Source organism: Gracilinanus agilis, chromosome 4, assembly GCF_016433145.1.
Source record: "Gracilinanus agilis isolate LMUSP501 chromosome 4, AgileGrace, whole genome shotgun sequence".
NCBI lineage: Eukaryota > Metazoa > Chordata > Mammalia > Didelphimorphia > Didelphidae > Gracilinanus > Gracilinanus agilis.
Window position 1 is genome coordinate 494092029 of NC_058133.1, and position 14616 is coordinate 494106644.

Genomic DNA, 14616 nt, shown 5'->3' on the forward strand with positions numbered 1-14616 from the left:
AAAAAAAAAAAAAAGGAGATAGTCTGTTGTCAGGCCTATACTTGACATCTTCCCATTATTATAGAACCTACCTGAGCCTATACCCCACCTTCATCACCCAATGAAACATGAGAACCTCCAAATTACATTTCTTCCTATATATTGTACATAGAAATATATTACAGTTTATAAAGCACATTCCTCACAACAACTCAGAGGTAGATAGGAATATTACTATCCCCACTTAATAGATAAAGAAACTGAGGCTCAGCAGTTTAATGGTATATATAGATATAGATATAGATATAGATATAGATATATAGATATATAATTAAATAAATATGATGATCACTTATGGCTATTAACTCCAATCCTCAAACTCGAATACAAATTCTCTTTCTCCTCAATCATGATGATACTTAACAAACTCTTATTACTCAATCTGACTAAGAAAGAAGCATTTTCTGGTTTCTCCATTTCCTATTCCTTCATTTGTTAAAATGAAGGGCTACAATTAGAAGAGCTCTAAAATTCCCAAATTGCTCTCTATTTCAGCTTGTTAGATTTTAGGGTTTTTTCTGTCCTGCTTGTTTGCTATGCAGCACTCTGAATCTACTTCAATTTGGGAGTTTGGGGGGACTGGAAAAACTCCTTTGATTCTTTAAAAATAAATTATTTATTTAATCCATGTGGGAACTCCCAGGATGGAGACTCCCCACACCAATGCAGATTGGTTACCCTTCTCTAATTTAGAGTCTTGGAGCTTTACCCAGAGGCCTCGAAGGATTAAGTGACTTGCCCATGATTATACACCTAGGATAGGTCAGGGACAGGACCTGAATCCAGACCCACACTCCATCAAATGAAATAAAATAAGATAATCTATGTAAAGTATTTTGAAACCTGAAAGTGCTTTATCTTTATTGTTTTATTTTTATACCAATTTATTATTACCAAACTCATAAAACTGAATCCTTTACTATCATTGGATTACAATAGATTGGATCCCTGTTCGGCCTGGTCATGCATCCACTGAAAATGATCTGGTGCGTTGTGCCTTTTAGGTAAACTTTCATGATGACTGCAATCATAGGAAGAAATTCTCACTTGGGACAGAGAAGTCAAGGAACAGAGGAGCTGGAACTAAGCATTTTACTGGGTAGAAATGCCCATGTGGCTTTCTATTCTTCATCAAAACATCATTAGGATTAATAGACCAATAAGAGATAACATCTTGTATAAATGGCTGGCAACGCTTGATAAACGCCAGGTCAAATTTATTTTCTAGGGCCTAACCATAAACCTTATTGGAGTGGTAATGAATGGCGCCTCTTAGAAGCTCAGCTCTTTCCAAAACAGTATCATTTTACAACCTTTCTAGTAGTTAATACATTTTCTGGTCAATCTGGCATGTCAGATATGAAACAAGATTTATAACCAAAGGAAAATTCATCTAAAAATCATACGCACTAAAGAGAAATGTAACTGTATACTTTAAAAGCAAATGCTAGACCCGCCTAGGACAGCACTATGCTGATAGCGGATGCACACGAAACACGTGCTGGATGAATGAATGAGCAGATGCTAGTAAATGCACACACTAAGTATAACTGGTTGGTACTTGCCTCTGACAGGCAGCCAGACTCTGGGAGCGTCCCAGCCCTGTATTCTATTTGCAGAATCTTAGTATGGGAGGGATCTTTGAGCTCCTCTAGTCTGCCCTCTTCCCTAATGCAGGGATACTCGGACAGTACTTCTGGCAAAGTCCAGTCCTTCCTTCACTATTTCCTGTCACTGGGAGCAGCCCACGCCACCACTGGACAGCTCCAGTTGTCAGGAAATTCTTCAAATTGAGCCAAAACCCTCTGATTTGAATTTTGTTCTCCAGAACAAGGAAGAATAAACTGAATCCCTCTGCCATGGAAAAGCTTTCAAACATCAGTCCCGTGCTAATTCGACTACCAATTTGGCATAGCATCTAATGTGCGTTCAATACTGCCTCAGATACTTGCTAACTCTGTTGACTTTGGGCAAATCATTTAACTTCTGTTTGCCTCAGTTTCCTCTACTGTAAAATGGGGATAATAATAGCATCTACTTCTCAGGATTGTTGTGAGGATCAAATGAAATAAAGTGCTTACTAGGACCCAGTGCCTGGCACATAATAAGTGCCACATACATGTGATGATGATGATGATATTATTATTATGCATCTAACACTTGTCACAGAATAGGGGTAAGGGAGGAAATGATAGACTACACATCTATTCCCATACATTTACTGGTTGAAACCGAAGGGATTGTCTTCATAGTTAGGAGAGCAAAACCAAATTGGGGAACATTTCAGAGCAAGCTTCTAAGGTACCTCTGAAAACTCCATTTTATATGACAGGTTCTAAAAGAAATGAAAGATGTACTTCCTTGCACTGATCTTGAATAAATCACCCAGAACATAGACTTTCCAAGCCAGAAGAGTCCTTTAGTAATCAGCTAGTCATAAGATCAGAGACCGAGAGCTGGAAGGGACCTCAGATATCACACAGACCAGAGGTTCTCAACCCTTTTTCTTTCCCTCAACCTTTTTGTGTCCTGGATGCCTTGGGCAGTCTGAAAAAGCCTATGGATCCCTGCTGAGAATCATATTTTTAAATTACTGAAATACCAAATTTCAGTTAGAGGCTGGTGAAAAGAGAGATGTCATTTTTTTCTCTCTAAGTTCATGAACTCCGTGAAATCCATTCATGGAGGCCCAAGTTAAGAACCCTCAATCTAGTCCAATTTCCTTCACTTTAGAGAAGAAAGAAACGAGGTCCAGAAAAGTTCAACTGTTTGTCACAAAGTCAAAGCCAACTCCCTGCCTAAAAAAAAAAAGACCAAGAACTAGAACTAAGAGCCAAGGACTCAAGGACTCCTACTGGAGAACGGTGCTCATGCCACTCTAGCTTTGTTTTGCCTTTCACTGGTCTGAAATCAAAGATGTTTGAGTCGTGTTAAAATGAAATTTAAAACACTGAGGGATTATAGGAATAAATTATATAGAACACAAACAGATAGGGCTCATTTGAAAAGCAAATGATAGAAAGCATTTATAAGCAGATCAATAGAAATGTAATATGTATTTCAAAAGTTGCCAGATTTACAGAAATGAAATGGCTTTAACATGACAATGCAATTAGAAATAATATGTATGGGAGCAGCTAGGAGCTCAGTGGATAGAGAGCCAGGTCTGGAGATAAGAGGTCCTGGGTTCAAATGTGACTTCAGACACTTCCTAGCTGGGTGACCCCAAGTTAAGTCACAGCCCTAATTACCTAGCCCTTGCCACTCTTCTGCCTTGCAATTGATTCTAAGACAGAAGAAGGAAGGGAGAAAGGGAGGAAGGAAGGGAGAAAAAGGAAGGATGGAAGCAAGAAAGAAAGAAAATGTAAGAAGCATGAGATCAAGATTATTTAGTAACCAGTAACTTAATTAAGGCCACACCATCCTAATCATTAGTGATTTTTATGTCACTAAATAACTAATCATAATTGGATTAAGAGGACATTTACTAATAATTCATCTACTGCTAACAGCCAATGTAACAAAGTCCAGATTAGAAGATTCAGTCATCCCACAAAATGGCGCCAAGGGGATAGAGTGTAAAGGTGGCTGGTCTCTCACTATACATCCTCTGACCCATCCTCTGACCTGTTTGGTTCCCTAAAGATGCTCTGAATAGCCAACTCTTTTCTCTCATTTAAAAATTAAAATACCAACCATAATTTTTTCCTAAAATGCCACCTTAATTCTAGGGAATGAGTCTGAATCTGATTTGTGCCCGCCCAGCCTGGATCACCCCTGGTTTGAGAGATTCCCTGAGAGGCCAGAGTAATTTCAAGATCATCCTAGAAGTTTAGCTCTGGTAGGGGATCAAGTGGAAGTCTGTGACTCAGATGGATTCCAACGTTTCCCCAGTGCTATCAGAGGAGCCAGAGAGGCCCCTGTGCCTTCGGGACGACCTTAGCTAAGGAGGCTCCAGGCCTCCTGGGGCAAATAAACGAGCGCCACCGTCCTGATCCGAGGTAATAAAGGCCTCCGTCTCCTCTGTCTCCAGGGCTAGGCTGGCAGGATTAAGCGGTGAGATGCTATTCACTGCAGCACTAGCCTCCCTGCATTCATTACAAAGTCAGCTCAGGAGGAAAAATCAATTCTTGAAGCACAAATTCAGCCTTGGTGCAAAGGGACAACTCTGAAAACCAATTACCCAGATAAGAAAGGAAGTGCCTGCATGTGCTTAACTCATCTCTTATCAAGTCATGGAGACACTGGTTATGATTCATGATGGCTTTAGCTGTTAAAATGGAAACAGTTAGGGCAGGCTCAGAAATGATAACAGGATACAAAGAAAGCCAATATAGCAGCCAAAATGGGATCTGCCCAGCTTCGCGGACGCCCGAGTCCCTAAAAACCTGCATCATCGGCGCTGAATCATCGAGGTCCAAGAGAGTCATCGGAAGAACTCCGAAGCGAATGCAAGTGGTTTTTTCCATGAAGTCTATTTACATGGAGCTGGGGGTGCTCCGCTGGAACATTGGGTCGTGGATCACAGGGGAAAGGAGGGTGGCGCACAGCAGACCGGCACAAGATCAAGAATAACAAAAAGCGAGGCCCAGCCGAAGGCGTATGGGAAGGAGACGGACGTGGGCTAGGATAGTACAGAAGATAGACAGCGAGATAAAGGATTGCCTTTAACGTCAACTCAACAAATGGCCCTGCAAAAAGGACTAGGTTCGGGACATGCTTTAGGCCCTCAGAGAAGGTCAGTCAAAGGCATTTACCATCGGCACTAGATACAGAATCAAAGATCTGCATTTGAATCTTCGTTCTGCTCCCTATGAACTGTGTGTCACCTTGTCAAAGTTGTTTTTACTTTCAGGCCTCAGTTTCCCGATCTAGAAAATAAGGGTGTTTAGACTAGATAACCACCAATTACCCTCCCCACTATAATTCCTACAAAGTGATGGCAACAACTTTTGCAGAAGGCAATTTTGGAGCAACTGGATGGCACAATGAATAAAGCACCAGGCCTGAGGTCGGGAAGACTTGGGTTCAAATCTGATCTCAGGCATGTCCTAAGTGTGTGACCTTGGGCAAATCACTTAACACCATTCGCCTCGGCCTTGTCCATCTGTCTTAAAGTTGTTACTAAAACAGAAAATAAGGCTTTAGAAAAAAAGGCAATCTGGTACCCTTAAGTGCCCAGAATTCTGTGCCTCTTTCAAATGTCACATAATCATTTATCACAGTTTCTTTCCACCTCTAGATTTTGTTCATTTAGCCCAGTGTTTCCCAAACTTTTTTGGCCTACTGCCCCCTTTCCAGAAAAAATATTACTTAGCGCCCCCTGGAAATTAATTTTTTAATTTTAATAACAATTAATAGGAAAGATACATGTATTAATGTTTCTCATAAAATATAGTAAAGAAAGGTGTAAATTAGAAACAATGAACTTTGAAATTATGAAACTATTGAACTCAGAAATGCACCTGTGGCCATCACTGCCTCCCCTGGTTTGCTGTAGCATCCGCCAGGGGGCGGTGGTGCCCACTTTGGGAATCACTGATTTAGCCCAAGAAAAGACTAGATCTCTCCTATTATATGTACAGAATGGAGTTGTATATGCAGGCTGACTTTTGGAAAGTGTGGAATGGTGACTCTGGATTTGGCATCAGATGACCTGGATTTAAAACTTGCCTTGCTATTTCCTGCCAGTGAGAACCTAGGCAAGTCACTTCACTTCTATGGGACTCAGTTTCCTCCTCTGTAAATTAAGGAAATTGCAAGAGATTATTTCCTTAACCTCTAAAACATATGATCCTGTGACTCGTCAAATGAGGGAGCTGAATTAAATGAAATCTCAAGTTCCTTCTTGCTCTATGACTGTTCTGTTCTCTATATTCAAATTACAGATAATAGAGATTTAAAAAAAGGTTATAGATACACATTCCAAAATGCAAATAATTCCACACTGGCAATTCTTGAGCATGGACTTTGTTAAGAACTCAGTTTTCTTCTTCTAATTATCTGGAGAAAACAGAAATTTGTTTTGATTCTCAAAGTAAACTAATTTTAATGTATTTAAAATACATCACAATACCTTGGCGGAGAGAGGAGGGTAGCAAAGGATCATGGAATCAAATAATGGATCTAGTAAATAGCCAGAATTACTGCTCCAGGTAAGCAAACCTTAAATCAATTTTATATCCCTGCTCTGGAGGCTTTCCAGGTATTAACAGATACTTACTGGACTAAGTGATGCTCTTGGGTTGGGTTAGTGCTCAATAAACTACATATTCCTGGTGACTCACTAGCCTTTTCAAAAACCTTTTCATCTCTTCAATATTTTAATCAATTGAGTGTTGGTTGTTCAAGCTCACATATACGTCATGAACAAATGGTTTGAAAATGTGCTCTCCTGGATGAAATCAGAACCAGCATCCTGGGCGGGGAGGCAGGAGGAGCGATGAGGTGGGGAGGAAAGAAGAATGAGATGGCTAATAACTCGTGTCTGTGCCAATCCTCTGCATTTAATTTTATACCAATGGAAAAGTCAAGTCATGAAATACTTGGGATCAAAACTGTGAGTCACTCAAAGGACAATGGAGATGTTTGGTAGCGTTGTGTTTATGGTCTAAAGCAGGGGTCGGCAACGTGTGGCTCTCGAGCCGTATCTGGCTCTTTTGAGGGCCAGATATGGCTCTTTCTGCAGGAGCCATAAAGTCCTTTTTTTCAGGCGCTGTTACAGGAGCGGCACTGTGAGCACTGGAAGGCTCTCACAAAATTACATTTTAAAAATGTGGCATTTATGGCTCTCATGGCCAAAAAGGTTGCCGCCCCCTGCTCTAAAGGATGGGAATAGGGGTTTCTACACTTCCAAACTATGGGCAAACCAAGGGTCAGGGGAGGGACTTATCTACACTGAACTAAACCTAAAGCAGGACAAGGCCCGAAGAATAGCAGGACTGAAGTGGACATCCTCACAGCAGAGTCCTGACACACTCCAGCGATGTTGCAGCTCTTCCAGGACCACTATTTGCACTCTTTCAGGTAGGTAGATCTGGGAGCTAACCCAGCCCAAGTTAACCTGCAACTCAGGTTGGAATTAATAGTCTCTACCAAAATCTCCCACAAGTAGATGACAATCTTCCTTCAGGATCCCAGGAAATCAGGGTACAAACTCCACTTCCTCTGAGGTCTCCCAGGGTCAGTTACAACTTGTCCCAACCACCATGGAGCCCGTCTCAGAGAGAGAGGCCACACTTCCTGCTTCCCCATTCCATTTGGAATCCTTCAGCCCTGCCTGCTAAGCCTCCTAAATAATAATTTAGTAAACTTCCTCACAACGGTTGGCATAAACAGGCTTGGGCATACCAACGATGGCAAATTATACTCAACAAAGCAGTAACACATTATCAAGGTATGATAGTTGGTTATGAGGCAAGAGCTGGGAATAAAGATGAGTAGTGCACATATAATACTGGTACCCAGGAAGGGTCCAAACACAAAAGGGAGGCCCCCAGAAGGTGAAGGGGGGCACTCTATGGAGAATTATGGGAGGACAAGGACACAGGTCACATGTGCAGGATGAAAAGATATGGCCAGGCTATAATCTGCACACGTGGAGGGAGTGCCCACATCAGTGAGAACACAGACCCATGGACACATTGGATTAATATATTATGCTATTCTATAATAGTATTACTCTTAGACAAATGTCTGGTGGTTGGTGGTATCTCTGCTTGGGCTGTTTTAAATAAGGAACCCAAAGCTCCTGGAAATTCTACCAGGAGAAAATTTAATCAGGAGGGGAAGGCAAGAAAGAGATCTTAGTAATTTTACCCATCAATAAACAGGCCCTCTGGGAAAAGGTTGATCTGCTTTTCCTAGGTGGCTCCCTGCATCAATATCCAATTAATTTCGTGGCCCTTTCAATGCTAGTTTCCTATTTCTCCTTCTTCCTTTCATACAAATTTTTCTAATAGTTACAGCCACTATCCTTACTTCCTCTCAACCCCCTACATCCTGGCTTCTTCCCCCAACACTCTCTTCGAACAGCTCTCTTTGAGATCACAAAAGACCAACAGACAAATCTAATCGCCTTTGTTAGTCCTTGTCCTTCTTAACCTCTGCATAGCATGTGACACTGCTAATTCCTTTTAGAAATTCTCCTCTGCCTTGACTTACCTGACTCTGGCTAGGCCACCTAGTTCTCCTCCTACATCCCCAGATGCAATTTCTCAATCTTCTTTGCTATTTCTGCTCTGTGGCCCCAAAATAGAAGAGGTTCTGTCATTGGACTTCTTCTCTCTATATTATCTCCCTTGAGATAATATTCACTCCCATAGGGCTAACTATCACCTCCATGTGGACAGCACCCCAATCTTTATCTCCAGCCCTAACCTCTCCCCCAAGCCCCAGTCCCACAATCCCAGGCACCTGCTGGACAGCTTTTAGATGGATGTCACAGTTACCTATGGTTTGAGATATGGCAAATTTGACTCGCTGTCTTTATCCCATTCCCCAAATCAGCTCCTCTCTCCATATTTTCTCGTTCTGTTAATGTCTCCATCCTTCTCCCAGGCTCTAAACTTGAGTTATCTTTGACTCTTCCTTCTCTGTTATCCTACATCAAGTTGTCTATTAATTCTTTCTTCTCAATATTTCTGGAGTCCATCTTTTTAGATACAATTCAACAAGCATGTGTTGAGTTTCTAATACATGCTGGACTCCACATAATAGATAAAGACAAAAACCAAACAGTCCCTGCCTGCCCTCAAAGAGATTACAAATTCTATTTGTAGGGAAAATGTATGTGCATCATATGCAAAATGTGTCATGAATAAACAGAAAATAATTCTTGTGTGGAGAGAACTAACAATCAGGGAGATCAGAAGAGGCTTCCTGTAGGAGGTGGCTCCTGAGATAGACTCTGAAGGAAGCTAGGGAACCAACAAAGTATAGGGAAGAAGGAAGAGCATTCTAGAAAGAGGGGACAACTATGCAAAGGAACAGGAGAGGGAGGATAGGAGCTAGACTGTAACATAGGGACAATGGCAGGGAGGCCAGTTTGACAGGAATGGAGGATGAAGAAAATAGAGAGACGATGAGGTGCCTTTAGCAGAGGAGGGGAGGTTTGGGCATATTGACCTGGCAGCCACATAGAAGAGGACAGAGAAGGAAGGGAAAGCCTGAAGGCAGGCAGTCACTCTAACACACTCATGGTTCAGGCCCTGAACTACTATAATAAGCCTCTAACTTGTCTTCATGATTCTTGTCCCTTCCCGTAAAGCCTACAGATCCCTGCCAGGCTGATTATTACCACTCACGTTCTCTTCTCCAAACCCTTCCATGATTCTGCAGTGTCTTTGGGCTAAAGTCTCAAGTCCTCAGCCTCACTCACATGGCACTCTACAATCAATACTGAGTATTTATTCTAACACAAGAAAAAGGTTTAAAAAATTTTTTTAATAATTAGAACAATCCAGAAAGTGACCAAAAATGGAAATAAGTGATTTTAAAGGGACTGTGGAAAAACAGGTATGCTGATTCTCATTGTGAGCTGGAGTTGTGTTCAGAAGTTCTGGGCACCAGTTTGGAATCATGAAAGTGACTAAACAATCAATATCCTTTGATCCCACAAAACCATGTAACCCAAAGAAGTTAAAGTCAGAAACAAAAACTCTAACAAACAAAAAAATTCAGAGCAGTACACGCTGGAAACAAAGACCTGGGAATAAAGTGGGTGCCCATAAGTTGAGAAATGAGTGAAAAAAGAAGCCCTATGGTATATTAATATGTTGGAGTATTACTGTGTAGTATAAAATGACAAAAATAAGTAAGTCAGAGGAATATGGGAAGATCTGTACAAATTAAATGCAGAAAGAAAGAAATAGAACCAAGATAATGAATAAGCACAATGATGACAATGTAAATGAAAAAAGATCACCATAAGGAAGACAAACTGAGTAATTTTAAAACTAATGAAAGTCCCAGAGAACACATACTTTAGCTCTTACCGCAGACAAGAGGAAGACTAGGGGGTAATTAGGTAACTCAGTGGACTGAGAGCCAGGCTTAAGAATGGGAGGTCCTGGGTTCAGATCAGACCTCAAGATACTTCCTAGCTGTGTGATCCTGGGTAAGTCATTTGCCTGGTTCTTACCACTCTTCTGTCTTGGAACCAATGCACAGTACTGATTCCAAGATGGAAAGTAAGGGATTTTTAAAAAAAAGAAAAAGAGGACTAAAAAGATAGAACATTGTACACATTGGCAGATGCAGTCAAGTGTAATCAATGTTTTTGTTTAATTTTTTCCTTTGTCACAAAGGAAGATTCCATCTGGAGGTGCCATGGAAATGCCTATCATGTAGAGAAGAAAGGAATCAATAAGAAACTGTAGGGTTTTTTAGATTCAGTACTCTTTCTTCTCCTCCATTATCCTCCAAGCACAAAGAATGGATAAAAAATTCAATACTAACCTTTTCCAAAGGACACTGATGGGTGCGGTGATGGGCAAACTATTCCCCACAGGCCAGATCCAGGTGATAGTTTGCCCATCACTGCCTTAAGCAACTCCCTAATCACCGACACCCCCACATCCAGATGCAGTGATTAAGGAATTGCTTCAGGCAGTGATGGGCAAACTACGGCCTGGATCTGGCCTTCGGGGAATAGTTTGCCCATCACTGGGCTGGAGGGTACCCAGAGGAGGGCAATCAGAATAGGAGAGTGAGAAGCACCAATCCAAGGAACTAGTGGCGTTTCGCTTGGAAAAGAGAAGACTCAGGCAGGGGGAGGCAGAAGAAAGGATATCTGAAGAGCTGTCAAGGCCTGATTTTTCTTGGACCCATTTGGCATGACTAAGAACAATGGCTGAAAGTTAGAGAGACCGGTTTTGCCTTGATATCAGCAAAACTAATGATTCCTGTCTGAGAGTAGACTGTAGTGTGGTCTTTAAGAGGAGGCTGAATGGGTACTTTTTTAAAAAATGCTTACATTTTGTCTTAGAATCAATACTAAGTATTGGTTCCATGGCATAAGAGTGATAAGGGCTAGGCAACAGGAATTGAGTGACTTGCCCAGGGTCACACAGCTGGAAAGTGTTTGAAGTCAGATTTGAACCTAGAACTTCCCATCTCCAGGCCTGTCTCTCAATTCACTGAGCCACCCAGCTGCCCCTATATGGGCACTTGTTAACTGATGTTGAGGAGGGTGATCGGTTCAGGTACAGATGAATAGATAATCTCAAACTTTTCTAGGTCTGAGATTCTAGGATGCTGCCTTTCCCTCAATAGAATTTCTGTTTTCCCAAACCTAAAAGGGAGTAATCCCAGATGTTATGCTTTGTTGACTGGATTGAAAGGTAAGGAATGGGGACAGCTGGGTAGCTCAGTGGATTGAGAGTCAGGCCTAGAGACGGGAGGTCCTAGTTCAAATCTGGCCTCAGACACTTCCCAGCTGGGAGACCCTGGGCAAGTCACTTGACCCCCATTGCCCACCCTTACCACTCTTCCACCTAGGAGCCAATACACAGAAGTTAAGGGTTAAAAAAAATAATAGAAAGGTAAGGAATGTCCCTTCTGCTTTCTGTGTGTGAACAAAAACATATTCCCTTTTTTTTTAAATTTATTTATTTAATGAGCATATTTCTTACTTCTGCAAGGAAAGTCCTGATTCTACATCTGGATTTTACATGAACATGAACTGGAGCTAGAGTGATAATAATCTTCTTAAACCTAGAAAATCTGCCCTCAGAGTGCCCTGGACTGAAAACCAGGCAGGGACTTTTCTACTTTGTTAGGAAAATACAAAATGGTTTGGATTTCTCTAAAGGCTGTACTCTAGAGAGGTAAATTTCCCTGGTTTGACAATTATGACCTAGATCCATTCAACTGAGGATTTCTAATCATTTCTAACACTCAATAATCCAAAGGTAGAAGCAAGTAACCAGCTGTGCCTTTGAGATGATCTACATTAGCAATCAATATTCCCCCTGAGGATTTCTGGCCATTTAAAAACTGAAATTCAGCTACTGCTAACCTTTTTCCCAAAAGGCATTGGGAATAACTAGACACAGTGTGCATTTTTTAAATTGCTTCTCTTCTTATATATTCAACCTAGGAAACCATAAGTCACTCTAACTGATTATGTGAGTGAGCCAAGAACCCTTTGATGGTCACTTCATTAAGAAAGAAGGCAAACCACGTAAAATCTATATCAGATTGCTTACTGTCTCAAGGGTGAGGAGGGATGGGAGTAAATGATAAGGGAGAGTAAGAAAGAAGGAGAAAATTTGGAACTCAACTTTTAAAAAAATAAACATTAAATGTTTTTACATATAATTGAGGGTAAATATTATTTTTTAAAGGAGGCAAAATGTCATTAGTCTAAGAGGATTTAGATTCTAAGTAGTTTTTTCTAGTGTAAAACAGACCTCTGAAATCTGGAGCTGTCTTTTCAAAAAGGAATCCTCGGTCTCTTCAAAGAATCAATACCAGAGGATGCTAGATCTTGGAATCAATCCCTCCAAAAAGATTTCATGGTATGGGAACAGGACAAGAAGACAAAAGGCCTGAATTCTAGGCCCAGGCTGGCCCAAGTTTCCTTCCCAGTAAAAATAAGAAATTGAACTAGATCATCTCTAAGGTTCTTTCCAATTATAAAAAAAATCCCATGATTCTCTTAATTTTAGTATTTTCTAGGCATGTTCTATATGTCAACACCATACTAAATACATTCACTAATTCTTGAAGGCTAAAGGACAATAACCAGTGGCCTCAATTCACAAAATGTTCAGACAAGAATGAGATGAACAGTGTTACAAGAGTGTGGAGTTCTAGGAAGACCAGGGCTTAAATTCCATATCTGACACTGAGTAGCTGGGCCACCCCGATGAGTTAGTCCTTTGGGTCTCTGATTTTTGGTGTCCTCATTCGTAAGATGGAGCTAACACTGCCCCATGGTATCTACACTCACTCTGCTGTCATGAGAGTCCCATGAGATAATGTATGTCAAAGCACTTTGTAAACCTCAAATTGTAAACTTCAAAAAGCCAGTTATTTTTATACCATTGCAGGGATTCTCATTAAAAGGCCCAGCTGCTATTTTCCTTATAATAGTAATAGTAATAAATAATAGACATCTACCATGAATGGTAATAATAATAATGAGTGCCAGTGCTGGGACATCATTTTCTACAATGCCTTTACCTACACCATCTCATCAGATCCTCGCCACAACCTTGTACAGTAGAGGTGTGTGACAGGTATCATTTGTCTAACTATTAAAGAAGACCACACTGAGGCCCAAGAGTTAAGAGGCCCTGCCCAAGGTCACGGAGCCAATAAGTGCCAGAGAGGGATTCAGAGCCAGCTTCTAGGAGATGCTACATTTTTCTCCAGCAGATGTCTTGGGTTTCCTACCACTCATTGGCTCCCATACCAGAAGGGCTAGCCCGGCATTCTACTCACTTAGACAGAGATACGCCCCCGGCCTTCCCGATCATCTCTTCATGGTGCAACACTGAGTAGTTCCATGGGATGTGGAGAAACTTTAAGAGAGTTCTCATCCAGCGCTCAGGATGCAGGACGAGCTGTTCATAATGCACTAACATGCACCTTTTATAGCCAACTTCCATACACTGGTTATACATGGTCTCTATGGCACGATTCCATTTGGTCAAACAGTCCCTGTAGCTGTTAAGATCAAATCCAGCTATGGTGACTTTTCGGGAAATCATGGAATGGACAGATGCACGCCCATCTCGAACCATCAGAAGAAATTTGGCATTGGGGAATAGCCTGGCAAGGTAAGTTAATGACTTTAGGGCAAAAGGGTCTTTGTTACACAGGTAAGGGGCTGGCTCCCCATGCTTAACAATGATCTCCAGCAAGAAAGCCTGCATGGCAGAATCCAGGACTTCATCCGTGACACCAGCTTCATCCAGACGGATCTTCTCTTTGCTGGACCGGGACCACATCTGCTTAAGGGCCAGGATGCGAGGAATGACCCTGGTCTCCTCTCCACAACGGATGTCAGGGTGGGCATCGAGCATGGCCCGCATGAGCGTGGTTCCGCTCCGAGGCACTCCCCCGATGAAGATCAAAGGCATGTCCTTGTGGTAGGGGACAGTCTTGTTGGCTTTAAGGCTCAAGCCAGTTCGGGGGGTGGCCTTGACGCTCTCCGGCCTGACTGGCTGGCTGCGCTCCTCTATCCGGTGATGGCACTCCATGGCATGCTGCCCCAGGTAAAAGACAGTTACTGAACTGATCACCAGACATGCCAATAATAAATTCTGTTTTAGTTTTCCCACCATCTTGATGCTGTGATCAGTCACTCGACAGATCTTTTATTCAGAATGATTTTTCGATAACGTCCAGGCCATGGAGACTCTAATTTGTGAAGATAGTCAACATCTAGTAGGAAAGAAACAAGGGGAAAAATTCAGTTTTACTGCCCAGCAAAGACTCGGCATGCATCAATCTATCCTCCACAAACATTTATTAAGCACCAACGGTGTACCAGACACTGGGCTAAGCATTAGGTCAGTGGAGAAGGATTGAAAGGGCATCAAGTGGTGTGACATTCAGAGACAGAAA

At 41.7% G+C, this 14616-nt stretch overlaps 1 protein-coding gene across 1 annotated transcript in view; it reads right to left on the reverse strand.

The window, feature by feature from the left end:
- TPST1 (tyrosylprotein sulfotransferase 1) overlaps positions 1 to 14344 on the reverse strand; it is an 84434-nt gene extending 70090 nt beyond the window's left edge. The window contains exon 1 of the mRNA XM_044676371.1: positions 13489 to 14344. Coding sequence (XP_044532306.1) covers positions 13489 to 14333 — 845 coding nt within the window. The 5' untranslated portion in view covers positions 14334 to 14344. The remainder of the gene's footprint in view (positions 1 to 13488) is intronic.
- Between the last annotated feature and the right edge of the window lie 272 nt (positions 14345 to 14616).